This window comes from Sus scrofa, chromosome 14 (assembly GCF_054392235.1).
Source record: "Sus scrofa isolate SSC_HxYL_T2T_F1_AM1 chromosome 14, Sscrofa_HxYL_maternal_Yorkshire_Landrace_v2.0, whole genome shotgun sequence".
In the NCBI taxonomy this organism is placed as follows: Eukaryota; Metazoa; Chordata; class Mammalia; order Artiodactyla; family Suidae; genus Sus; species Sus scrofa.
The window spans coordinates 94,208,884-94,235,422 of record NC_139396.1 but is presented as its reverse complement, the minus strand read 5'-3'; the positions used below and the strand labels follow the sequence as shown (position 1 = coordinate 94,235,422).

The following is a 26,539-nucleotide window of genomic DNA, read 5'->3' as shown; positions in this document are numbered from 1 at the left end:
GTTGTCAAGGCTTATAAAGTATATAAATTCCTTGTAACATATCTGCACATAGGCATAAGGCCAAAATTCCAAAAAGAAACATGCAGAAGGCCCTTTCTGGCTCAAAGGTGGCAAAGTTACCGTATTTCAACTAGTCATCAGTATAAAATTCAGTAACAAGTAGAAGAAATGGGTCTTTTATATCCATTTGATAGGAAATGTGAAGTAACTGCTTGAATATTGATTCTGCCAGCCCACTTTCCTCTGATGTAGATATGTTTTCGTAAAATTGGGAAATTTTCTGTTTCTCAAAGTATGTATACACACAGTGAATTCAAAGGTCTATACAACAAAATATTAGCCATAATTATCTCTGAGAGAGGTAATTATGGTTTTAATTTTCTTCTGTTTGCCTCTCTTTCAGATTTTCCACAATGTACATATATTACTAATACTTTTTAAAAAACCATTATTATGCACTACTACCAAAATATGCAAAATGAAAATAATGTGAGAGGAGGCTCTCAGACATTCACACCTAAGTGTGAATTCATTATTCAAATTTCTAATGCTGAAGGGAACAAAACATATTTACAAATTCAAAAAGTGAAGATCGGGGTAACTGATTCAAGTCCAAATAGCTATTAAGGGACAACATTAGGATACAGAGTATCAAATGGAAGGCTCTGAATAGCCAGAAAGTGGAGCCATGAGTTCTGGACTCTGTAAGAAAGGAGCAGAGTAAAGACAAGTGGCTGCATTCAGCCCAAAGCTGAGAATTTGATGAGGAATTTGCCCTGCCCCCTCCTTCTTCCAGAAGACACCGAAAGCTATTAATTAATATTCTAAGGATATGCCCCCCCTTTCCTTGCTGATAGGGAAGCCAGCCTTGAGCAAGAAATCCCCTTAAATCCATCCTTCCCCTTGCTGGCATTTACTTACACGTTTATCTTTCTCACTCTCCTCCTTGAACGCCTTCGATGACTCTCCAAAACAAGGCCTATGAAGCCTTCCAAGACAGGACTCTTGCCCTCTTCTCACCACTGCTTTCCTCATAGTCAAGATTCTAGCAATAGGGAGTTCTCCTATGGTGCAGTAGTTTGGGTCACTGCTGTGGCACAGGTTCAGTCCCTGACCCAGGAACATTCACATGCCATGGGTGTGAGGAAAAACAAAAACAAACAGTATTCTGGCCAACAAGAGCTACTTATTGTTTGCCGTAATTAGAGCTTGTTATATTAGCTTTTCTGTGCCTTTACCTGGATGCCCATTCCCACTTCCCTGTTTCTTTTACCTGACTTAATTCATGTACAATCATCATGGCCAAAAGCTTTCTCTGAACTCCCACCCCATTCCTGGGCTGGGCTGGGTGTCCTTGTGCAGAGCTCTCAAGTCATCACACTTAGTCACTGCCGTGGGCCTAGCTTTGTGTCTGTGTATTTCACTAGATTCTGAGCTCCTGAGGGCAGAAACTGAACACTCTTTGTTCCCTTTTGTATGTCAAACATAGTGCCTGGGACCTTGTAGGTACACAGCATGTTCTGCCTGAAGTACCAAGTACCTCAGGAGGAATGGAGCCCGTTTCTTCTTGGGTTTAAATGCAGAGCTCACACTCAGGTGCAAAGCCAACTGAGATCCCTTTAGCTATCTGAAATCCCATTCCCCGTAATTAAAATGACCCCTTTCTCAATCCAGCATTTGGCTTAATTGAAATCTGGCTCCTGGAGTTCCTGTCTTGGGGCAGCAGAAATGAATCCAACTGGGAACCACAGGGTTTTGCATTTGGTCCTTGGCCTCTTTCGGTGGGTTAAGGATCCAGCATTGCCGTGGGCTGTGGTGGTGTTCACAGATGTGGCTTGGATCCTTCGTTGCTGTGGCTCTGGCATAGGCCATCGGTTGTAGCTCCGATTGGACCCCTGGCCTGGGGACCTCCATGAGCTGCGGATGTGGCCCTAAAAAGACAAAAGAAAAAGAAAAGAAAGAAATCTGGCTCTTACTGGAAAATACTCTGCTGTAGCTTTCTCACATGTGTTGCTTGTTCCCTCACATTCAATGTACACTGACGTCAGTGACCTCCTCTTTTCCTTAAAGCCATTTCCTAACTATTACCCCATGACTTTCGTGTAAATGCCCATGTCCCTTTGAAGATCTGTCATTATCTCACCTTTTACTGCTTCAGGTACTTTACCAACCTCCACCACTCTGGTATGTTGGCAACTGGCTTAGTCTTCCACTCCCTACTCAGTCCTCGTTTGTCTTCATTCTAGGAGACTTTTTTTTTTTTTTTTTGACTTTTTAGGGCCGAACCTGCAGCATACGGAAGTTCCCAGGCTAGGGGTCCAACCCAAGCTGTAGCCACCAGCCTACACCACAGCCACAGCAACATGGGATCTGAGCTGCGTCTGTGACCTACACCACAGCTCACCGCATCACCAGGTCCTTAAACCACTGAGTGAGGCCAGGGATCGAACCCACATCCTCATGGATGCCATTCAGGTTCTTTAACTGCTGAGCCATGATGGGAACTCCTCTAGGATACTTCTTTGTCCATGAAACACCGGGCATCTTAATTCTTTGACCGTATCAACTGAAATAACCTTTGTTCCCAACATGCTTACTACCATACTCTGCAATTGTCTTCTCAACTGCTCCACTCTTGAAATCTCAAATTCAGTTAGCCCTCACTGACCTTCACTGCTTTGCCCCTTTCCTTCTTCATTCTTCCTTAACCCCTCTTTTTTTTTTTTTGTCTTTTTTTGTTGTTGTTGCTATTTCTTGGGCCGCTCCCGCGGCATATGGAGGTTCCCAGGCCAGGGGTTGAATCGGAGCTGTAGCCACCGGCCTACGCCAGAGCCACAGCAACGCGGGATCCGAGCCGCGTCTGCAACCTACACCACAGCTCACGGCAACGCCGGATCGTTAACCCACTGAGCAAGGGCAGGGACCGAACCCTCAACCTCATGGTTCCTAGTCGGATTCGTTAACCACTGCGCCACGACGGGAACTCCCCTTAACCCCTCTTAAGCAGTCTAGACATCTTGGACTATTACGTCAATCACTTCTGCTAAGTCCTTAACATCTTCACTTTGTCATCATTTCATCTTACAGAGCAAAACCCCAATCCTCAATCAGCAGCCTCCCATGTCCATTCCTGCAGCACAATGCTGAGTGTTGTTACCAGAAATCACTCTAATGACACTGCAAAGTCACTCTCTCATCTCAGCTGGACCCTCAAAGCAGCCTGTGATCGTCAGTTTGCCCGGTGAGTTCTCCATCGTGTTCTACACCTCGTGTGAGCTTATACCTCAGTATTTTTCCACTTTCCTCAAATCTCTTAACCTACTCTTCCCTCTTCACCTTCGGTGGATGACCATGCAAAAAAATACCACAGGAAAAAATTGAAAACATCAAGTAGGCACTCCCTCAACTTTTTAACTTAACATGTGCAAATGCACTTATGTGATAATCAGACCTGCCTCTTGACAAAATGTTGGAGATATGCTTCTACCATCTAAAGCTAAAACCTCCCATCGTGCTTGAGCTCATCCCTTTGGGTTGTCACAGGGATTTTGCTCCCTCATATATTCTATTCTTTCCCCTCTTCCCACCTTTCTGGCTCCTTCCCATATGAGTATTTCAACATGCTCAAACTTCCCTCTTCTCCCACTGCAAAAGTCTGCGATTTCATGTCCTTTCTTCTACATCCAGTTTATTCTTCCCTATTCACAGCCAAATTTCTGGAAGATGTGTTCATATTTGTTGTTCCTACTTCTTTATCTCCCATTTCCTGCTGAACCCACTGCTAAATAGCTTCTACTCTCAACACCCTATTAATATGGCTGTTCCCCATGTCACATGTCTTTTTGCCAAATAAAAAAGGCCAATCCAGGCTTGTCTACTAGTTCCTTTAACAGCCTCATACTTCTCGCTTTGTGCCCTCTTATCATCCCTTCTCAGTGGGTTCCCCTTTCCTCTGCTACAAAGTAAGTACATGAGTGTGCTCTGGGTTCCCTGCTCAGCCCTCTTTTCTTACTATACTTTGCCTGTATCATCTCATTTACTACCTTAGCTATAATTACCATTTCTTATTATTCACAAACCTTTAGAACAGATCGCTCTCCTGCTTCAGACCTGTAAATCCAATTCCCTCCTGTTTATATCCTCTTGCATTTCTCATGAAATACTCAATACCAAAGTATAGCTAATCCTGAACTAATCAGATTCCCACTTCTTCCCCATATAACTTTTCTTGCTCTTTGTTCTACCACCTATTTCAGTGACAGAAGTCTAGGTTTTAGTCTTTTGCCTCTCTTATCTTCCAATTCAAAGCCCTAACAATTCATTTCCTAAAAACTTCTGAAATCTATCCATGTTTCTCAAAATTCACTGCCACTATTTAGCACAGTGGTTAAGAATGCTGGTACAGAAGTGAGACTCATCTTGGTTCAAATTCTCATTCCACTATATATTATCCAGCTGTGTGATTCTGTTTTGGTTTTGGTTTTTGGCCTCGCCCATGGCATGCAGGAAATTCCCCAGGCAGGGATCAAACTCATGCCACAGCAGTAACCACAGCCACAGCAGTGACAATGCCAAAACCTTAATCTGTTAAGCCACATGGGAACTCCATCCAGCTGTGTGATTTTGGACAAGCAACGACCCCTCAAGTGCCTCGGTTCTCATTGCTCAAAATATGTTACCTATCATTAGTGCTGACCATCACTTTCACCTTGGATTACTATGACAGCCTCTTCAGAGGGCTCCTTGCCTCTGGTCTGGCCCTTCTGCAATCCAGTCTCCTCAGTGTAGCCAGTAATCTTTCTAAAACGCAAATCTCACTAGGTTACTTCTAACTTTAAATCCTTTAATGGTTCTCCACTGTCTTCAAGGAAATATCTCAACTTAAAACTGTAAACAAGACCTTTAAAATTTGGTCCCTAAGTCCTTATCTATGCCTGTCCTCTGCCCATCACGTGCAAGTCACACTATTTGTAGGTCCTCAGACTCACCATGCTATTCTTTGCCTCTGGGTTTCTGCATATACAGGCATCCCTCAGAAATATTGCGGGCCCAAGTTCCAGACCATCGCTATCAAGCAAATATTGAAATAAAGTCTCACAAATGTTTTGGTTTCTCAGTGCATATAAAAAGTTATGTTTATACGGAGTTCCCGTCGTGGCGCAGTGGTTAACGAATCCGACTAGGAACAATGAGGTTGCGGGTTTGGTCCCTGCCCTTGCTCAGTGGGTTAACGATCTGGCGTTGCCGTGAGCTGTGGTGTAGGTTGCAGACGCGGCTCGGATCCCGCGTTGCTGTGGCTCTGGCATAGGCCGGTGGCTACAGCTCCGATTCGACCCCTAGCCTGGGAACCTCCATATGCCGTGGGAGCGGCCCAAGAAATAGCAACAACAACAACAAAAGCCAAAAAAAAAAAAAAAAAGTTATGTTTATACTATACTGTAGTCTATTAAGGTAACAGCATTATGTCTAAAAAAACAACGTACCTACCTTAAGTTAAAAATAATGTTGTTGGAAAAATGGGATTAACAGACTTGTTCAACACAGGCTTGTTCGACGCAGGATTATCACAAACCTTCAATTTGTAAAACAAATAGTATCGTCAAAGTGTGTTACAACAAGGTACACTTGTATTGTTCTGCCTGCAAACCCTCTCCCTTCTGAACTCCTCTTCCCATGACTCGCGTGTACTTGATTAGATCAAGTGGTACTTTTGCTTTACTTCTCCTTTTAGGTATCACTTCTTCAAAAAGCCTGACTCCTGAGATTGGATAGGTGCACCCCAACTAGATCTTTAGCATTCCATACTTACTTTCATCTTAGATGTTAGGTGGTTTCTTTACTTTTCTGCCTTTTTTTGAGGGCCGCACCCATGACATAGGGAGGTTCCCAGGCCAGGGGTCCAGTCGGAGCTGTAGCTGCTGGCCTATGCCAGAGCCACAGCAACTCGGGATCCAAGCTTCGTCTGTGACCTATACCACAGCTCATGGCAATTCCGGATCCTTAACCCACTGAGCAAGGACAGGGACTGAACCTGCATCCTCATGGATGCGGTCAGATTTGTTTCTGCTGAGCAACTCCCTTAGGTGTTAGGTGTTCATCTCAACCATAATTGCTTGTCTTTAGATTGTAAATTCCTTGAAGATAGTGACCGTGTCTTACACATCACTCTATTCTCCTTGGGAAAGAGTAAAGAGCACATAGTAGACATGCAGCCAATATCTAACTGAATAAATTACTGAGTATGCGCTGCTTGCACACCTTATTTTTTCCCCTCTTTTTACGGCCATACTGCAGCATATGGAAGTTCCCAGGCTAGTGGTCAAATCAGAGCTGCAGCTTCCAGCCTACGCCAAGCCACAGCAACAGTGGATCTGAGCAGCATCTGAGACCTACACCACAGCTTGTGGCAATGTCAGGTACTTAACCCATCGAGTCACAATGGGAACGCCTAATTAACTTTATCTAGAGTTTAAAATGTTCCACCTAATCAATCATGTCACGAGTTCATACACTCCTTAAATGTAAAAGGGATTTCTTATTTTATCCCACATATCCTATAGGAGGAATGATCTGAATACAGACACACCACATTTTATAAAATGCAAGATTAACTTAACTGCCACATTTTAGAAGGAGTTTTAAAAGATTACACTGAGAAAATTCTTAATGCACAGTGAAAAGAGACAATAAAAGGAGGTTTTTTTATTCAAAGTTATAACTGGATAAGTAGATTTGTTTACAACCATTCTTGTGAAATACTTTTAAAAAAATACGACCAACTTCTTTGCAAGTAGCAGACACATACCTCAACTATGATGACCTAATTTTTAGGTGGATAATGTACATGATTAGGCAGCAACAGGCAAGCTCACATTGACAGATTAACTATCTCAGTCAAAACTCCGTTTGTGGCCCCCACTTCTTGATCGATTTCTATTCCCACTTCGTCTTCTACCATCTTGTCGACATCCTGACCGACTCCCTTGTCGACTCTGTCTACCAGCCCGGCCACCAGATCGACCACCTGACCGACCAGACCGGCCCGATCGGCCACTTGACCAGCCACTCCTCTGTCTGGAATTGGAAGCTGTATTTCCATCATAATGTTCTTCGATTTCAGGCAACTTGGCTGGCACTGAGAGTATCCAGTCGGAATCATGCCACTCTGCCTGTTGGGATAATTTACAGGATTAATATAAATGCAAAATAGAAGCCATAAGCAAGTTACATTAGGACAGGAGACTCTTTTTCTCATTATTTATTATTACTTAAAGGCCATTTATCCATTAATTCAAAGTATCTGGAACAAAACTGAAAACCAGAAAACAAAAACAAAAACATATTCTAAGCTCATTCACTAAAGTCCCTAAGTTTTACGAACAAAACAGAAACAGACTCAGACACAGAGAACAAACAGGTGCTTGCCAGAGGAGAGTAAGTTGGGGGGTTAGGAGATGAGTGAAACAGATAAGGGAAATCAACAGGTACAAACTTTCAGTTACAAAATAAATTGATGAAATGTATAGAATGGGGAATATAATTGATTATATTACAATATCTTTGAATAGTGACAGATAGTAACTAGATTTATCCTGGTAATCACTTTGTAATATATAGAAATATCAAATCACTATGTTGTGTGCTTGGAACTAACACAGTATTTTAAGTCGATTATATTCCAATTTAAAAAAACGCAGAGAGGAAAAAAACTCTATTGCATTTTGGTGCATTGGAGGAAATGCACCAAAATGCTAATGGTGGTTACTACTGGGTGGAGGTGGGGATCATGGGTGATTGCTATTTTTTACGTTTTACTTTTATGTGTTCCTAGTTGTCTGCAATGATTATGTACTGCTTGTAAAATCAGAAAGAAAACAATGTCATTAAAAATGAAAAAGAAATCAATCCTGTTAAAACTTAACTCTCAAATTTAATATAACAATGCAAAGCTTGGTTTTCCTTCTCCCTTCCCCACCCCCAAAAAAGAAGTTTCTAAAAGCTTCTAAGTTTTAGTCTCAGGAGAAATTTTCAGGCTGATTTTGGGACTCTAAATTCCTACTCAGTTTGTACATTATTAAAAGAGAGCACCGTGGAGTTCCTGTCATGGCTCAGTGGTAAGGAACCTGACCAGTATCCATGAGGACACAGGTTTGATCCCTGGCCTCACTCAGTGGGTTAAAGATCCAGGTGCAGTGTAGGTCACAGACGCCAACTCAGATCTGGTGTGGCTATTGCTGTGGCGGAGGCCGGCGGCTACAGCTCCAATTCAACCCCTAGCCTGGGAACCTCATATGTCTTGGGTGTGGCCCTTAAAAAAAAAAAAAAAAAAAAAGATATAAAAATCTGCAGCTCCTAAGAGTATCAATGTCATCTCCTACTACATTAACTGTTCTTCATTATGATCATGAATTGCCAAGGAAAGTTAATATTAAAATACCTTGTTGGGGAGTTCCTTTTGTGGCTCAGCAATAACGAACCTGACTAGTATCCATGAGAATTCAGGTTCAATCCCTGGCCCTGCTCAGTGGGTTAAGAATCCAATGTTGCCCCAAGCTGTAGTGTAGGTAGCAGATGTGGCTTGGATCTGGCGTTGCTGTGGCTGTGATATAGGCTGGCAGCTGCAGCTTCAATTCAACCCCTAGCCTGGGAACTTCCATATGCAGCACCTGTGGCCCTAAAAAGAAGAAGAGAAAAAAAAAAAACACTGTTGCTAAGAGTGAGCAAACAGCCACACACATCTCTGGTGGGAATATGTGACCAAAGCCTTAAAAATGCACAAACCTTTTGGCTGAGCAGACATTTTAAAAAGTTCAACTTAAGGAGGTAAACATGGCAATGCATAAGGAGTTAGCTAAGACAACATTTAAGGCTTATCTGTTTATAATAGTATATTAGTATCAGAAATAATCTAGATGTCAGAAAATAGGACATTAAGTTGGCCACCTAGGTGACCAAATGCCAGGGAACCAATAAAAATAAGTAACTGAATAGTTGATAAAGAAATGTGTTCACAATATATTCTGAATTTTTTTTCTTTTTAGGGCTGCATCCAGGGCAGGGAAGTTCCCAGGTCGAATCAGAGCTATAACTGCCGGCTTATGCCACATACACAGCAAGGCCAGATCCAAGCTGCATCTGTGACCTACACCATAGCTCATTGTAACACCAGATACTTAACCCACTGAGAGAGGCCAGGGATTGAACCTCAGTCCTCATGGATACTAGTTAGGTTCATTACTGCTGAGCCACAATAGGAAATTGTAGTCTGAATTTTTCAAAAGACTTTAAAAACAGAATAATCCCCAATTCTTGTTTCAAAATTTGTACATAAATATGCACAGGAACCAGACAAATTCCACAGTGTAGGAATCTAGGGGACAATCTCTCTCTCTTTTTTTTTTTGGTCTTTTTGCCATTTCTTGGGCCGCTCTCGCGTCATATGGAGGTTCCCAGGCTAGGGGTCAAATCGGAGCTGTAGCCACTGGCCTACGCCAGAGCCACAGCAACGCGGGATCTGAGCCGCGTCTGCAACCTACACCACAGCTCACGGCAACGCGGGATCCTTAACCCACTGAGCAAGGGCAGGGATCGAACCCGCAACCTCATGGTTCCTAGTCGGATTCGTTAACCATTGCGCCATGATGGGAACTCCGACAATCTCTTTCTTCAACAGACAAAATGCTAGGTAAATTTTTTTTAAGGAATGAGAACCTATAAAGTAAAAGAGACCTCAAATTTCAGCGTATGAACATCATGGACCTTACATTTAAAGATTTTAGGGTATTCCCACTGTAGGTCAGCAGAAACGAATCCAACTAGCATCCATGAGGATGTGGGTTCCCTGGCCTCGCTCAGTGGGTTAAAGAATCTGGCATTACTGTGAGCTGTGGTGTAGGTTGCATATGTGGCTTGGATCTGGCGTTGCTGTCGCTATGGTGTAGGCCAGCGGCTGTAGCCCTGATTTGACCCCTAGCCTGGGAACTTCCATATGCTGTAGGTGAAATCCTAAGAAGCAAAAAAAAAAAAAAGATACTTAGGAGACAAGAGGGAAAATTTAAACATAAAATTGGATGATATTAAGGAATTATTATTTGGGGGGTGAGTTAAGGTATTACGTTTATGTTTTTTAAGTGTTTTTTTTACCATTTAGACATACAGAAATATTTATGGCTAAAATGATAGACTTCCTAGAATTTATTTCAAAAGAATATAGGAGAGTGGGAAAGTGGATGGAAGTAGACATGAAACACAACTGGCCATGAGCTGGTAACTGCTGAAGCTGGATGATGAGTACATGGGGATTCATTATACCATTCTGTTTGAAATTATTCATAATTTTAAAGTTATGACACAGACTGGGTATTTATTATTTATTTATTTTTCTTAATTGATTCGGGCATGATAATGATATTATGACTATGTATTTTTTAAATCCCTACCTTTTAAAGAAACATACTGAACTATTTAACAGATAAGATTTTTTTAGGAGTTCCCGTCGTGGCGCAGTGGTTAACGAATCCGACTAGGAACCATGAGGTTGCGGGTTCGGTCCCTGCCCTTGCTCAGTGGGTTAACGATCCGGTGTTGCCGTGAGCTGTGGTGTAGGTCACAGACGCGGCTCGGATCCCGCGTTGCTGTGGCTCTGGCGTAGGCCGGTGGCTACAGCTCCGATTCGACCCCTAGCCTGGGAACCTCCATATGCCGCGGGAGCAGCCCAAGAAATAGCAACAACAACAACAACAACAAAAAAGACAAAAAAAAAAAAAAAAAAAAAAGATTTTTTTAAATACCTGTAGCCTTTCTGACTCAGCTGTGGAAACATCAAAACAAACACCCTAAAAGCAAAATGAAAATATTTTTATTTAGATGCATATGAGTTGATTTTTTAAAATACTTACTGGTAAACTTACATTAGCTAAAAAAAGAAAAGATTAAATGTGTCCAGTGATTGCTTACAGGATTACAACAGTTGGTATATAATAATGTATGACACAGAATGGCTGCTAAATGTCCTTTCTAAATCTGAAAAATAAACACAGTATCTAATAAGGACTGAGTACTACTAAGAATCTAGACTATTCTCTAGAAAAGCTTCTTCTTCTTTTTTGGCCATGCCTATGGCCAGGAATTGAACCTATGCCACAGCAGTGACCCAAGCTGCTACAGTGACAATGCCAGATCTTTAACCTGCTGTGCCACAAGAGAACTCCTAGAAAAGTTTTTGTAGACACTGTAATGTTTCATGTCCCCTGTAATATAACCTATCTAATAAATTCCTTAAAAAATTTAGTGCCAGAAACTTTCTCTCCTAAAAAGCTGAAACGTTTACCAGATAATGAGAATGAGGTAACCTGAGATGTTTCCTCTTTGATTTTGGTTGCCAATAACTTGAAAGTTAATTTAATATTCAAGTACAGCAAAGAGTTTGGCCTAAGGATCTTGGTGTATTTTACCTCCCCTCCACACTTTCTGAATGTATGTATTTGTCTCATACTTGCTACAAATCTTTTTTGAAGGGTAAGTAATATTCAACTTTGAGAAAGATAAATATTTCCAAAAAGTAATCAAGTTAATAAGCTCTAGGCTTGAATGAACCTATACATAGTCAAGTTTGATGAATAAATATAACATCTTTTCTCAGAACCAACAGAAATCAGTCACTAAATTTACAGAAGGTTTTAACTTTGCCATTTCATAAATGTATGAAAATACTTAATTCACTTTAAACAACCAATAGCATGCCACTTAAAAACCAATATTGTATATTCTCTAAAAAATAGAGCTGTTTAGTTGCTGCAATTATATCTTACTTAATCTTAGAATGGAAACACTCACGACCACATGTAATATGAACACAAAGGCAGAAACTCAAGATAACGTGAATAGGAGTCAAATTAAGCAGAATGACTTACAGCTTTCTAGAGGAATGGGTTACTTATATAATTCCTCAAATTTACAACTGGAAATATACCAAGACATGGAGAAAACAGTATTATTCATCTCGTTAGGTCTCAAAAAAAGGATGAACAAAATCTGCTAGTCTTTATAAACATTTATGACAGTATTTAGAAAAGCCTACCATATTTCCTTTTAAGAGGCACATTCTGGTAATTTGGGACAAGACATTACTGCTCAGCTTTTTGTTAAGTTCTTTCCAAGCACAGCTGACATCCTGAATTTCTTCTGGGCTTTCCAGAGTCATGGTCACAAACCCCTTAAGGAATAAAAGTCACATTATGTTTGGGAAAAAAAGCGCAGCAGTAAGACAATGATATCCCAACTTGACAGTCCTTCAAGACTTAACCATGCATATCTTATTAGCCAATAGTATAACATGACTGCTCAAAAAAAACTTCTCTGACACTATGTTAATAGAAGACTAATGTTTATAGATCACTGAAAAGTACCATTCTTCTATACATTGCTGTAAAGACTACATTTAATTCTTTTTTTTTTTTTTTTTCTTTTTTTGCCATTTCTTGGGCTGCTTCCACGGCACATGGAGGTTCCCAGGCTAGGGGTTGAATCGGAGCTGTAGCCACTGGCCTACACCAGAGCCACAGCAACACGGGATCCGAGCCGTGTCTGCAACCTACACCACAGCTCATGGCAACACCGGATCCTTAACCCACTGAGCAAGGCCAGGGATCGAACCACAACTTTATGGTTCCTAGTTGGATTCGTTAACCACTGAGCCACAATGGGAACTCCTACATTTAATTCTAATCATCATACTTTAAGAGGAAATTAAACTACAGCATCCGAGAAAAGATAAGGTAGTGAAGAGTTAGGAAATGCTGAAAGAATCAAAGTTAGCTTTGACTGGGAAAACAAGAGGACAAACTTATTTAAGTTTTGAAGGACTATTACATAAGCAAAAATCACTTGCTGTGTAAAATTTCACCAGACATCAAAAGGATCAACATAAAGAAGACATAGGGAAGCATTCATCTAACAAATATTTGAATGCCCCCTATGTATGTGCCAGAGATTGTACTAGGCACTAGAGATTTAATACTAAATAGTCCTCTGTCTCATGGAGGTTACACTGGTAAGGTGGAGGGGGGTGGATAATGGTAGGGAGGAGATAGCAAACAAATAAGGAAATACAGAGAATGTCAGACAGTAATAAGCATCATAAAAAGGGGGGGAGAAAATGAAAATAGTAAAGGGAGTAGTAAGCTATTTTAGATAGGGTGATGAGGAAAGACTGATATGGTGATATTTGAGTAGAAACGTGAATGAACTGAAGGAGAAAGTCAAGGTTATAAAAAAGGAAAGAACATTCAGGACAATACAAGTAAGTACAAAGGCCTTGTGTAGGATTAAGTTTATGTTTGAGTATCAGCATATAACTGAGGGTAGCTGAAACAAGCAAGGAGAGAGTGATATGAGCTGAGACCAAAGAGGTAGTAAGGGAAGACCCTATAAGACATTCATGATAAAGACTTCAGATTTTGGTTTAACCCATAAAAGAAATATCAAACCATTCACTAACACCCTGTTGCTAAGACACTTAATCAGAGGTTAGATGAGGGATTCTTTTATTATATAAAAGTTGGGATTAAATGACCTCTTAAATACTTCTTGGATCTAAAAGTCTATCTTAACATTTTCTTAAGAGTATGGTTTAAATGTTTTAAGAAGTATCTGGTGGGTTATTAGGGATAGGGTATTTGCTCAGTGCTAAAGTATCACCTCACAGATTACTTACTAATTACAAAGAGTAAAACATTCATTTATAATGAGACTATATGGTTCTGGTGTGGTTTGTTTTGACCTCTGATACCAACCTGGCAAGGGGTCAGCTAAGATGGTATTTTACTTACACACATACACACACACACACACAGGCAATCCTTACTTTGCAGGACAGTGTGTTAGCTGCACAGAGTCTATTTCTCGATTTGCACGGGTCATGGCAAACAAATGAATAGGTTCTGTTACTCAAGTTTCGTGTAACACAGTACTGTGCAAAGTGAATATGTCCTATATTTCACTCCAGATAGAGAGATATCTATGGTTCAGTTTTAATCTTTCTTAACCACATACAATTTTCTCACAGATTTATACCTTATCAGAAGTGATCAAAGATCGTGGTTCAAAACTTGATGCGCCAGAGATGTGAGCTAATGCTGCAGCCAATGCATCCACTGCCCCTTTCTCTTCTATCAGTCTCTGAGCTGATGGTCGGAAAAAATCAACAGCAGCATAAGAAACGGAAGCCAGAGACCTATGGTTTAAAAATAGTAAATTTCCTTGGTCAAGACAAAGGGAGAATATTAAAGACAAGAGAATGAATGGGAAAAGAAAGAGCAACATTTTTGTATTTTAATGTAATTAAATGTCTGCTGGTAAAACTGGTGATAAAATTTTCTGATATTTGAACTAGGAGAGCTTAAAGATGTATAGCCTAATACAAGAGAAAAAATTATTCAGCAAGGTCAGAAAGCATACCTGATGGCATCCATGCTTTTAGATTTAACTAAATCCATTGTAGAAGGAACACCTACACGTTTAAAAGTAATTCCCTGAAAATGAAAGAATTACATTAAAGAAAAATGGAAGTCTTTACAATTAATTCCTAAATCTAGTTTGCTGAATTTCCATTTCTTGGACTTAAAGATTTCCAAGCTCTAGCAGATCAAAAGATTTTCTAATAAATCATTGATTACAAATTCTAGACAGAGAAAAAAATTTTTTTGAATTGTCTCAGTTACAATCACAGGATTTCAGGTGCAAAATAAAAGTTGATTTTTTTAAAAAGATGCTGTTTACATCAATTTTTTACTCTCCTCCTTTTACAAAGTATATGAAATAGTGTATAGAAACACACATCATAAAAATAGGAAAAATGTGAAAGACCACAAAAACTCCAGGCTACAAAAAATGTGTAATTTCTCATAGAAATTGGCTAGTGTACCATTATACTTGACAAAATATTTTTTTTGTCTTTTCTAGGCCCGCACCTGCAGAATATGGAGTTCCCAGGCTAGGGGTCTAATCGGAGCTGTAGCTGCTGGCCTATGCCACAGCCATAGCAACGCGCGGGATCCAAGCCACATTTGAGACCTACACCACAGCTCATGGCAATGCTGGATCCTTAACCCACTGAGGCCAAGGATTGAACCCACAACCTCATGGCTCCTAGTCAGATTCATTAACCACTGAGCCAGGACGGGAACTCCGACAAAGTCTTAACTATTACACCAAGACAATGTCACATTTACAATACTGGACTAAGAAGTACTGAAATCACAATGCAGTTTTTTTTTTTCTAATGCTGCACTTGCAGCATATGAAAATTCCCAAGCTACAAGTCAAATCAGAGCTGCAGCTGGGGTCTGCACTGCAGCCACGGCAACATCGGATCCCAGCCCACTTACGGCAACACCATATCCTTCCCACTGAGCAAGGCCAGGGATGGAACCTGCATCCTCACAGAGACAATGTTGGGTCCTTAACCCACTGAACCACAACAGGAGCTCCCACAATGCACTTCTGATTTTATCATCAAGGGAGAAATTCAAGGGAAAAATGAGAAAGTCAGATCTTCTTTCCTCATGATAAAAGCTGTATTAAAACAAAGTCTTGCAGCTAATGTAAATTAAGCTCTCCACATGCTCCACATCCAAATGCAGCTTAAATTGAGAAAAGTTATAAAGATCTATTTGGGAGAAGAAATACAAAAAGAGTTCTTTTCTAAACCATCATTTAGATAATAAGCCTGAAATAATTTAATTCTACTTACTGCTTTTTGTTCCACATATCTTAGTTGACCTCTTTCTCTTGGTTGATAAAAACATATGCAAATCCCTGTCCGGCCAGCTCTACCTGTGCGTCCAGAGCGATGAATATAGGACTCAACATCCTAAAAATAAATAGGTAACACTTCTTAAAAATATGGCAAATTACAGTCATTCCAGCATCCAAATAATACTACTACTAATAAAAAAACTATTACTACCAATAATATTTCTATTTCAGGAGTTCCATCGTGGCACAGTGCTTAACGAATCCAACTAGGAACCATGAAGTTGTGGGTTCGATCCCTGGCCTTGCTCAGGGGGTAAGGATCCCCCTGAGCTGTGAGCTGTGGTGTAGGTCGCAGACACGGCTCAGATCCTGAGTTGCTGTGGCTGTGGTGTAGGCCAGTGGCTACAGCTCCAATTAGACCCCTAGCCTGGGAACCTCCATATGCTGCAGGTGTGGCCCTATAAAAAGGCAAAAAGACAAAAGACCAAAAAAAAATTTCTACTTCAATCCTGTTGCTCTTTTCAACAAGAATTTTATGCCTGAATTTTGCAATAAAAGGGGAGATGATTTAAAACCTTTTTAACCACCTTATCCCAGGATTCTTTATATGGCAATTTTTATAATTCCCTTGCATGATTCTATGCTTCAAAGAATTTAATCATTTGCAAAGGCAAAATATTCCAATCAGTTTAATACAACACTAACAAAAAATGGTTAACAGCAAGAACAGATAACATATTTTTCGTATCAGAGAAGTGTCTTGTAAATTAAATGGCAATTTATATAGCTACTCTTATATTCTCCAAATCAAACCTCATTTCCTTGCAAATTAAAACCACAATGGGATATCACCTTTCACCTGTTAGAATGGCCATCACCAGAAAGACAAAAGATAACAAATGCCGGAGTAGAAGTGGAGAAAAGATAAATCTTGTACACGGTTGGTAGGATTATAAATTGGTAGTTACTATGGAAAACAGTATGGAGGATCCTCAAAAATTAAAAACAGAACAACCACATGATCCAGCAATTCCACTTCTGGGAATATATTCAAAGGAAACAAAAATAATAACTCAAAAAGGTATCTGCACCCCCATGTTCACAGCAGAATTATTTACAATAGTCAAGACAAGGAAACAATCTAAGTATCCATCAACAGATGAATGAATTAAAAACTCATGGTGTACACACACACACATAGAGGACAATTATTTAGTCATAAGAAAAAGGAAATCCTAACATGGATGGAACTTGAAAGCATTATGCTAAGTCAAATTAGTCAGAGAGAGATAAATACTATATGACCTCATAAATGGTATCTAAAAACAACAACTAAAAAAAACTAAACTCATAGAAACAGAGATCAGACTTGTAGTTACCAGAAGTAGAAGGCAAGGGGAGGGAGAAATGAAGGAAAGTGGTCAAAAGATGCAAACCTTCCGGTTAAAAGAAAAATAAGCACTAGGGATATAATGCACAACACGATGACTATAGCTAACAATGCTATAAGATATATATACACACACACACACACACACACACACATATATATATATGAAAGTTTCGGAGAGAGTAAATCCCAGGAGTTCTCATCACAAATAGGAAACACTGTTTTCCCCGTTTTTATCTTCTTTTATACCTGAACATGATGAGAAGATGGATAATAGCTGAACCTACTGTGGTCATCATTTCACACTTGTAAATCAAACCATCATGCTGTATGCATTAAACTTATATAGTGATGTATGTCAATTATTTTTTAAAAAAACCCTCTTATTTCCTACCTGGGGAGGTGAACTCTGAATCACCAGGTCAACCTCAGGAATGTCCAAACCACGGGCAGCCACATTAGTTGCCACCAAAACTTTAAAACTACCTTCTCTGAAGCCTTTCAGTGTAATTTCTCTCTGTGATTGTGCAATGTCCCCATGTAAACACTGGGCATTCTATTTTTAAAAAAAGGAAAAGTAAGTGTTTATTAGTATATATTTGCAACTGATGGCACCCGAACACCACACAACCTGTGCTTTTTGCTGCTTTTAAATCTTATTTTCTAATAATTATAAAAATGCATGCTTACTGTTTTTAAAAAAATCAAACATTACCAAAAAATATTTAACATGCAAGTTTCCCTTAATATTAGCCTCCTAATAATTACCTGCTCAAAGTTTGGTGAATATTCCTCCATATATTACTTTTAAATACATACACACACACACCTCCCTCACAAATCCTAGTATGAGTTCCCACTGTGGCTCAGTGGTAACAAACATGACTAGTATCCATAGGACTTGGGTTTGATTCCTGGCCTTGCTTAGTGAGTTAACGATCCAGTGTTGCCGTGAGCTATGACTGGGCACAGAGGTGGCTCACATCTGGCGTTGCTGTGGCTGTGGTGTAGGCCAGCAGCTACAGCTCCAGTTCAACCCCTAGCCTAGGAATTCCCATATGCTGCAGGCACAGCCCTTTTAATCCTGGAGTTCCCGTCGTGGCGCAGCAGTTAACGAATCCGACTAGGTGCAGGTTCGGTCCCTGCCCTTGTTCAGTGGGTTAACGATCCAGCGTTGCCGTGAGCTGTGGTGTAGGTTGCAGACGCGGCTCGGATCCCGCGTTGCTGTGGCTCTGGCGCAGGCCGGTGGCTACAGCTCCGATTCAACCCCTAGCCTGGGAACCTCCATATGCCGCGGGAGCGGCCCAAAGAAATAGCAAAAAGACAAAAAAAAAAAAAATCCTAGTATATAACTTTATGTACTTATAAAATGCGACTATACTATTTATGTACTGTTTTAAAACCTGCCTTATAAATTTGTTATGTTTTAGCTATTTTCCACATCTACAGATACATATCTACTTAATTTCTTTTCTTTTTACCACACCTGCAGCATATGGAAGTTCCTAAGCTAGAGGGTGAATCAGAGCTGCAGCTGAAGCCTACACCACAGCCATGGCAACACCACATCCGAGCTGTATCCATGACCTATGCTGCAGCTTGTGACAGTGCTGGATTCTTAACCCACTGAGGCCAGGGATCAAACTCACATGCTCATGGAGACTACATTAGGTCCTTAACCGCCTGAGCCACAGTGGAAACTCCATATATCTACTTAATTTTGTTGTTTGGCCATGGCTGTGACATGCAGAAGTACCTGGGCCAGGGAGAACCTGAGCCACAGCAGTGACAACACTGGATCCTTAACCTGCTATGCTACTAAGGAACTCCCACATCTACCTAACTTTTAAAAACTATATATGATATATTCATATGGCTGCAGCATCATTTATTTTAGCAATACCCTACTGATGAACATTTAGGTTGCATCCAAACTTTCAACTTTAGAAACAATGTTACAATGAATAACCTTGTATTTGTATCTCTAGACTCCTTAGTATATGTATATTTCAATAGGATACACATCTAGAAGTTGAATTCCTAGGTCAAAAACTATAAACATTTTGGAGTTCCTGATATGGCACAGTGGATTGAGGATCCGGGATTGCTGCTGCTGTGGCAGAGGTCACAGCTGTAGATGGGACTTGACCCCTGGCTCAGGAACTTTCATATGTCATGAGTATGGCCAAAAAAAGGAAAAAAAAAAAGTATATATAAACATTTAATATTTTAATAGCTATTGCAAAACTGTATTATTAAAAGTTGTGCTCATTTACTTTTCAACATTCTATGAGAGTTTACTTACACTTACCACACACACATGCATTTACACATATATACATACACACCTTACCTGTATATTATGAAGCATCATAATCCCTGTAAATCTAATAGGTAAAAATGATTTCCCAATGTTGTATTAATTTACATTTTTGTAACTTTTGGTAAAGCTGAACCAATGCACACTGGGTTGATCTTCCATGTATGCTGCAAATAATTTTCCTGGTATTACAAATAAATTTCCTAGTATTCCTAGCCACTGCTAAAATTTAAAAGTTTGGGAGCTGCCTATGGCCTTAGCAGTTAAGGATTTGGCAGTGTCACTGTTCCACCCCGGCCTAGAAATTTCCACATGCCTCGGGCACAGCCAAAAATAAATTAATTAATTTAAACTAAAAGTTCACAGAGGTCCCATCGTGGCGCAGCGGAAACGAATCCGACTAGGAACCATGACCTTGCGGGTTCAATCCCTGGCCTTGCTCAGTGGGTTAAGGCCATGAACTGTGGTCTAGGTCGCAGACGCAACTCAGATCTGGTATTGCTGTGGCTCTGGTGTAGGCTGGCAGCAATAGCTCTGATTAGGCTCCTAGCCTGGGAACCTCCATATGCCATGGGGGCAACCCTAAAAAGACAAAAGACCAAAAGTTCAGAACAATGATTTAATCCCAAAAGTACCTAAACTGTAGATAATGCATTCATGAGTGAGTTTACTAAGCACTTGCTTTGCTTCAGGTACTATGCCAGGTTCTGGAATAATCATAAAGAAACAGCCCTGGGACAGACAAGTTGATGAGTATTTTCAACACAGTATTATATGTGCTATATAATAAGGTGCAGGGTGTTACAGAAATACCTAAGAGGGGAACCTAACTCAATCTAATTTTAGGGAAGGAAGCACTGAAGCTGAGACCTGACAGATAATAAGGGACCAGTAGTCAGGGGAAAAAAAGCAGGTTAGAGAGTTCCAAACAGAGGAAATATTGCACATAATTAATCTATCTCGGGAAATGCCTGTATTTGAGTACTGCTAAAGCAAAGAGAAAAAAAGAGTAGTGGTGGTGCTCCTGTTGTGCCACAGTGGGTTCAGAATCTGACTGCAGCAGATGAGGTCACTGTAGAGGTTTAGGTTTGATCCCCAGCCTGGCGCAGTGGGTTAAAGGATCTGGTGATACCACAAGCTGTGGCATTAGGTCACAACTGTGGCTCAGATTCAATCCCAGACCCAGGAATTTCCATATGCCATGTGTGCAGCCATTAAAAAAAAAAAAAAACAAAAAAAACAGTGAAGTGGTGAGGAGTTCCCCTGTGGCACAGTGGGTTAAGGATCTGGTGCTGTTAGCAGCTGGGGTTGGTGTGGCGGCACAGGTGGATCGCTGGCCCAGGAATTTCCATACGTCTCTAGCCAAAAACAAAAACAAAAGTGGTGAGAGATGACACTGAAAAAGAGTATGAATTCTGTCCTGAGGACTACAGGGAAAAAGTGAGTGACTGTAAGCAGATTTTTAGGAACAGTTCTATTCTATAAGGAACATTCTGGCTACAATATAGAGAATATATTAGAAAAGCAGAAATCAAAAGCTAGGGAGAATCAGATGGCAGGCTACTGTAGAAATTCAGGAGAGATATTCGTAGCCTGACCAAGGCAATGGCAATAACCATTTATTCATTTAATGAATATTTAGTAATCTATATGTCAGGCAGTAGGGATAAAATAGCAAACGGAAATTAAAACTTCCTCTGACCTCATGGTCTTTATACTCTCGTCAAAGAAATGGACAGTAATCAAATAATTAGGCACACAAATAAATTTAGCCAACAAGTGTAACTAACTGATGATGCATGGGTCTAAGAGACAAAGGGCGTTTGGAAGAGGACAACCTGACCTACTTTGGGGCAAGGAAGAACTCCCAGGAAAGTACTCTGGCCTGTTATATGAAGGATGGGAGCAGCTGGCAAGACAAGACTACAAGTTCAAGAGCCCTACGATGAGAGGAAATGTATGATGAGAGTGAAGAAATGGAGGATGTGATAATAAGATGAGGCTGGAAAGGTAAGTAGGGGATAAGCAGTAAGTAAACTCAAAAACTATTAGCAGATGAAAATGGAAAGATTTGGTAAAGGGAATAGAAATGAGGTATGAAAGAAAAGACATATACATGCCTCCCAGATTTTGAACTTCTACAACAGTAGTAGGAAAGAAATGGACCATTTTAAACTATAGGAAATAGAATCTAAAAATATTTTGTTCCCTGGAAAGTCCCTGGTGGCCCAGTGGGTTAAAGATCCACTGCAGTGGCTCTGAATACTGCTGTGGTGTAGGTTTGATCCCTGGCCTGGAATCTTCAACATGCTGCAGGTGCGGCCCCCACCAAAATACTTCCTAGTTTACCAGATGGCAAATGGAAGAAAATCAAGTGTGATATGTAGATTTCTGGCTTGGACTATGGGTAGATGTATCATTCAACAAGAGATAATGTTGCAGACAAGGAGGTATGGGCAGATGGAAGAGAATGAATTCAACTTTAGGTATATAGTGGGTTGGGGTGTCTGTGGCCAGTAGGATAAACACAAGATTAGATTCTGGAGACAGAGCCAGGGAACCTGAAAAAAATTTTGGATATCATCAGCATATAATAATGACCTGAGCCATAGGAGTGATCAGATATATTTATCTATACATTTGGCTATTCTTCTTTATCTTTACACTTATTGACTGCTTATTATAAAAAAAGCACTGTGCTAAGTGCTTTGAATGATTTTATTTATTTATTACATTTTGATGGCCGCACCTACAACAAATGGAAGTTCCCAGGCTAGGGACTGAATCTGAGTCACAGCTGTGACAACACTGGATCCTTTAGCCCACTGCACTGGGCCAGGGATTGAACTAATACCTCTGTAGTAACCCAAGCTTCTGCAGTCAGATTCTTAACCCACTGTGCCACAGTGGGAACCCCCAACCTTCTTTTTTTTTTTACTTAATAATTAGTCCTAAGGGGACATAATATATTCATGATATCAGGGAGTTTCTAGGTCTCCAACTTAAATAAACTAACATTAAAAGTTCCATGGTTAGTCCAAAAAATCCCGTAACACCCATAATGATATACAACTACTACTTTTTACCTAAATAGCAAATAGTCACCCAATGGAGGAGAAACTGCATTACTCTCAACCACAGAAACTGGTTACTGTTCACTAAGAGGGGAATTCTCACCTAACCTCTGCAGCAAGGCAATGAATTCCTCCCTATGAGATCAAACAATAGCTTCTGTAAGACACTGCTGCAGCTGACTGTTCTAACACAAAAACAGAAAAGGTAAATTAACTACTCTTCAACATTCTTTCACTATTTAGAATCTCCGTTTATATTGAATACAAAGCTGCAGTTACACAATTAGTTAAAACGGCACTGGAGAAGATGGTGCCAACACTGTCTGTGTATCTCCAGTTTCCACATAAAAATAAATAGAGCAACTAGGATAACAAAAATAAAACTCCACAAATATCTATGACAAAACTTGGTAACAAGGTATTTTCATGGTTTCCAAAACATGAGCAGGTAGGGACAAAACCCATATGTGTTGGGTTTGGTGGCGGGGGGGTAATGGTGCAGGGAAGAGGCAGGCAACTTACTAGGAATAGATACTCCCTAATACTAGTAACAGATACAGAATGCATAATGGGTCAATCTGAGAGTCAGCTGAATCTGGGAGAATTTTTGCACATTTAAGGGTGAGTGTGAGGGGCCAGAGGTAAGGTCCAAAAGAGGCTGGAACAGCCTAGGCCCAAATGAACCTTCAAAACTGACAAACGAATGCTCCCTTATCAGAACAAATCCCCACACTGAGGAGAAATGATTGGACCTAGAATCCAAACTGAAGATGCCAGGGATCCCAGAAGCAAAGGAAAGAGCTGACCCAGATAAAAGTGAGGGGAAATTCACCTAGAGCTCAGAAAGTGGGAGACCTTTTTTTTTTTAATAACAGCTTTATTGAGATATAATTTGCAGAATGTATACTTAAACACTATCAGGAATAATGGAGGTAGCTCTAGAGCTATGAAGCTAGAAAACTATTCTGACCTATACCTCCCCATCTAAAGTTCAGAAAGATTAATTTCCTCTAACTCTGAACAACAGAAAACATCATGGTTAAATCCCAGGAAAATAATTATGAGGGGAAAAAAAGAATAATATCCCCACAAACAATGGAAGGGTTCTAAAATAGCATGCCCACAAAACAGATGACAAGCATAGCATTATATTTCTGAATGAGCTAAAAGAAAACTTTTAAATATATGATTGATGACATATGAAAGATTTTCTTCTTTCAGAATAAGAAATAAGAAATAAGAATAAGAAAAAGTAAAATATGAGGTGAAATGACTCTAGAAAGAAACAGAAATAAAAAACAAAGACTTCACAAATGAAGACTACACTGGAAGGAATATAAGATTGACTAAACACAACAGATGAAGCCTTAATTTTGAGGTTTTTGAAAACTGAAATAAAGAAAAAGATAAATATATTCCAGTAAAACTACTGACTTTTTTTTTTTTTAGAGCTGCACTTGCAGCACATGGAAGTTCCTGGGCTAGGGATCGAATCAGAGCTGGGATCCAAGCCACATCTGAGACCTACACCATAGCTCGCAACAACACAGGATCCTTAACCCACTGAGCGAGGGCAGGGATCAAACACATATCCTCATGGACACTATATTGGGTTCTTAACTCGATGAGCCAAAATGGGAACTCCTAAAACTACTAAATAAAAAGGAGGAGTTACCCTTGTAGCTCAGCAATAACGAATCTGATTAGTGGGTTAAGGATCTGGCATTGCCATGAGCTGTGCTGCAGACTGCACATGTGGCTCAGATCCCACGTTGCTGTGGCTGAGGAGGAGGCAGGAAGCTGCAGCTAAGATTTGATCCCTGGCCTGAGAACTTCGACATGCCACACATTCATCTGTAAAAAGCAAAAAAGAAAAATTAAAAAAAAGAAAATGGAAAAGGAAAAAGGCTTCTGTATTCAGGCAATAAACCAAATCACTTATCAGGGGAAAAAATCAGACTGGCATCAGACTTTTTATAGTATGCTTTATTCCAATGGAAAAACATATTGAAGACACCTAAGGAAAGAAAATGTGAACCAAGAATTTTATGCCCATCCAAAATGATTTTAAAATATAAAGTTACAAACAAGCTATTATCAATATTGTTTCCGTAAGCCCTTCCTTGGGAATTTATTAGATAACAAGTGACAGTCAATAAAAATGCCTGGAAAGACACTGACATAACGACTGATGGTGTTATTATCAATGGATGTTAACGTCATGAAAAGAGAAAGATCTAGACATTATGCCTCCTTATGGAAGTATACCACCTATGAAATAATTTTGCCACAAACAAAGAAACCTGAATTAATAGGAAATACAGAAAACAGAAGAGCAAGTTAAATGATATCATGGAAGCAATCCTCTAGATTAAGAAAACGTGGCTTCTCAAACAATAATAAAAAAAGCTACAAGAAAAATAGATGGAAGAATCCATATTTAATGAAATCACACAATGTAAGAATCTTATTTGGATGCAGATTCAAGAAAACAAACTATAAAAGAAAAAACAAAGCATGTATGAGGCAACTGAGAATCTGAAGAGTGATATTTGAAGATATTAATTCCTATTTTTTTTTAAATGTCATAAAAAGATTGTTTTTTTTTTTTTTAAATAACCTCTTTCTTGTAGAAACACATTCCCAAATATTTATGGGTATAATAACATGTTTTCTAGGGTTTGCATCAAAATAATTTAGGAATAGGAAGTGAAATGGGATGAAGTAAGTTAACTGTTGGCAGCTGGAAAATGAATACATAGGGGCTCATTATACCGTCAACTTTTGTATATGTCTTGAACATGTTTGAAATTTTCTACTATAAAAATATAGTAGTGAATTGAGTATTCTGATCTATTCAGTCAATGTTCGTGATTCATTTTATATACAACTCTAACATATTATCCACAGAAACTCATTCTGTTTCACTCTTTATATTTTTAAGATTGTATCTTCAAAGTCCTAAGAAAAAATGTCTGATGAAAATAGACAGAATTCTATCTGACTTAACAGATCATGAGAGGCTGGCTATAACTTCTTTCTGAATTAGATTCAATTCTTGCTTTTTTGCTTTTTTTTTTTGGCCATACCTGCAGAAGTTCTCAGGCCAGGGATCAAACCTGAGCCACAGCAGTGACAATACTGGATCTTTTTTTTTTTTTGTCTTTTTGTCTTTTTTGTTGTTGTTGCGATTTCTTGGGCCGCTCCCGTGGCATATGGAGGTTCCCAGGCTAGGGGTTGAATCGGAGCTGTAGCCACCGGCCTACGCCAGAGCCACAGCAACGCAGGATCCGAGCCGCGTCTGCAACCTACACCACAGCTCACGGCAACGCCGGATCGTTAACCCACTGAGCAAGGGCAGGGACCGAACCCGCAACCTCATGGTTCCTAGTCGGATTCGTTAACCACTGCGCCACGACGGGAACTCCTGGATCTTTGATGTACTGTACCACCACAGCAGTGACAATACTGGATCTTTGATGTACTGTACCACCAAGGAAATTCCTCAGTTAGACTCAATTCAATGACTACCAAACCTAGTCCACAAAGGGCAACATGATTTTTCGTTCAGTGTTTCATCCCTCTAATCTCAATTAGAGAAAACATGAAAAAAGACTTACCTGTTTTATGTGTGGATTCATAGCCATTTCAGTTACATTCTTTTTGGTCTCACAGAAAATAATAGCCCTTCCTTCAGACCCACTGTAGACTTGAAGGACATCTCCAATAACCGCTGGCCTCTGAGACCAATGGCACTGGATGGCCAAATGCTTTTAGGAAAGAAAATATCAAATATCTGTTACATTAATATTACTGAAAAAGATTTCTCTCATACATTTTTTTCTATTTAAGAATTGATGTTCCTGGAAAACAATAAGACTACAATTCCCCCCAACCTCATTTTAAAACAACTTATAAAGAGCCATCATAGGTGAAAGTATAAGCAAATTGTAGTATACTCGTACAGTGGAATACTACTCAGTAATTAAAGGAATCAAC

At 39.8% G+C, this 26,539-nt stretch overlaps 1 protein-coding gene across 21 annotated transcripts in view; it reads right to left on the bottom strand.

The window, feature by feature from the left end:
* Nucleotides 1-6,674: 6,674 nt before the first annotated feature.
* The window catches only part of DDX50 (DExD-box helicase 50), a 40,974-nt gene continuing 21,109 nt past the window's right edge, over nucleotides 6,675-26,539 (bottom strand). For 12 of the 21 annotated variants that reach the window (XM_084997100.1, XM_084997105.1, XM_084997097.1 and 9 more), the window contains 8 exons: nucleotides 26,161-26,310; nucleotides 17,541-17,702; nucleotides 15,752-15,871; nucleotides 14,458-14,531; nucleotides 14,074-14,233; nucleotides 12,080-12,214; nucleotides 10,791-10,835; nucleotides 6,675-7,169 (listed from right to left, as the gene is read on the bottom strand). In XM_084997100.1, the coding sequence (XP_084853226.1) occupies nucleotides 6,891-7,169; nucleotides 10,791-10,835; nucleotides 12,080-12,214; nucleotides 14,074-14,233; nucleotides 14,458-14,531; nucleotides 15,752-15,871; nucleotides 17,541-17,702; nucleotides 26,161-26,310 (1,125 nt within the window). In that variant the 3' untranslated portion in view covers nucleotides 6,675-6,890. The remainder of the gene's footprint in view (nucleotides 7,170-10,790; nucleotides 10,836-12,079; nucleotides 12,215-14,073; nucleotides 14,234-14,457; nucleotides 14,532-15,751; nucleotides 15,872-17,540; nucleotides 17,703-26,160; nucleotides 26,311-26,539) is intronic. The other 9 variants (XM_084997108.1, XM_084997106.1, XM_005657389.4 and 6 more) reach the window with 3 other exon arrangements.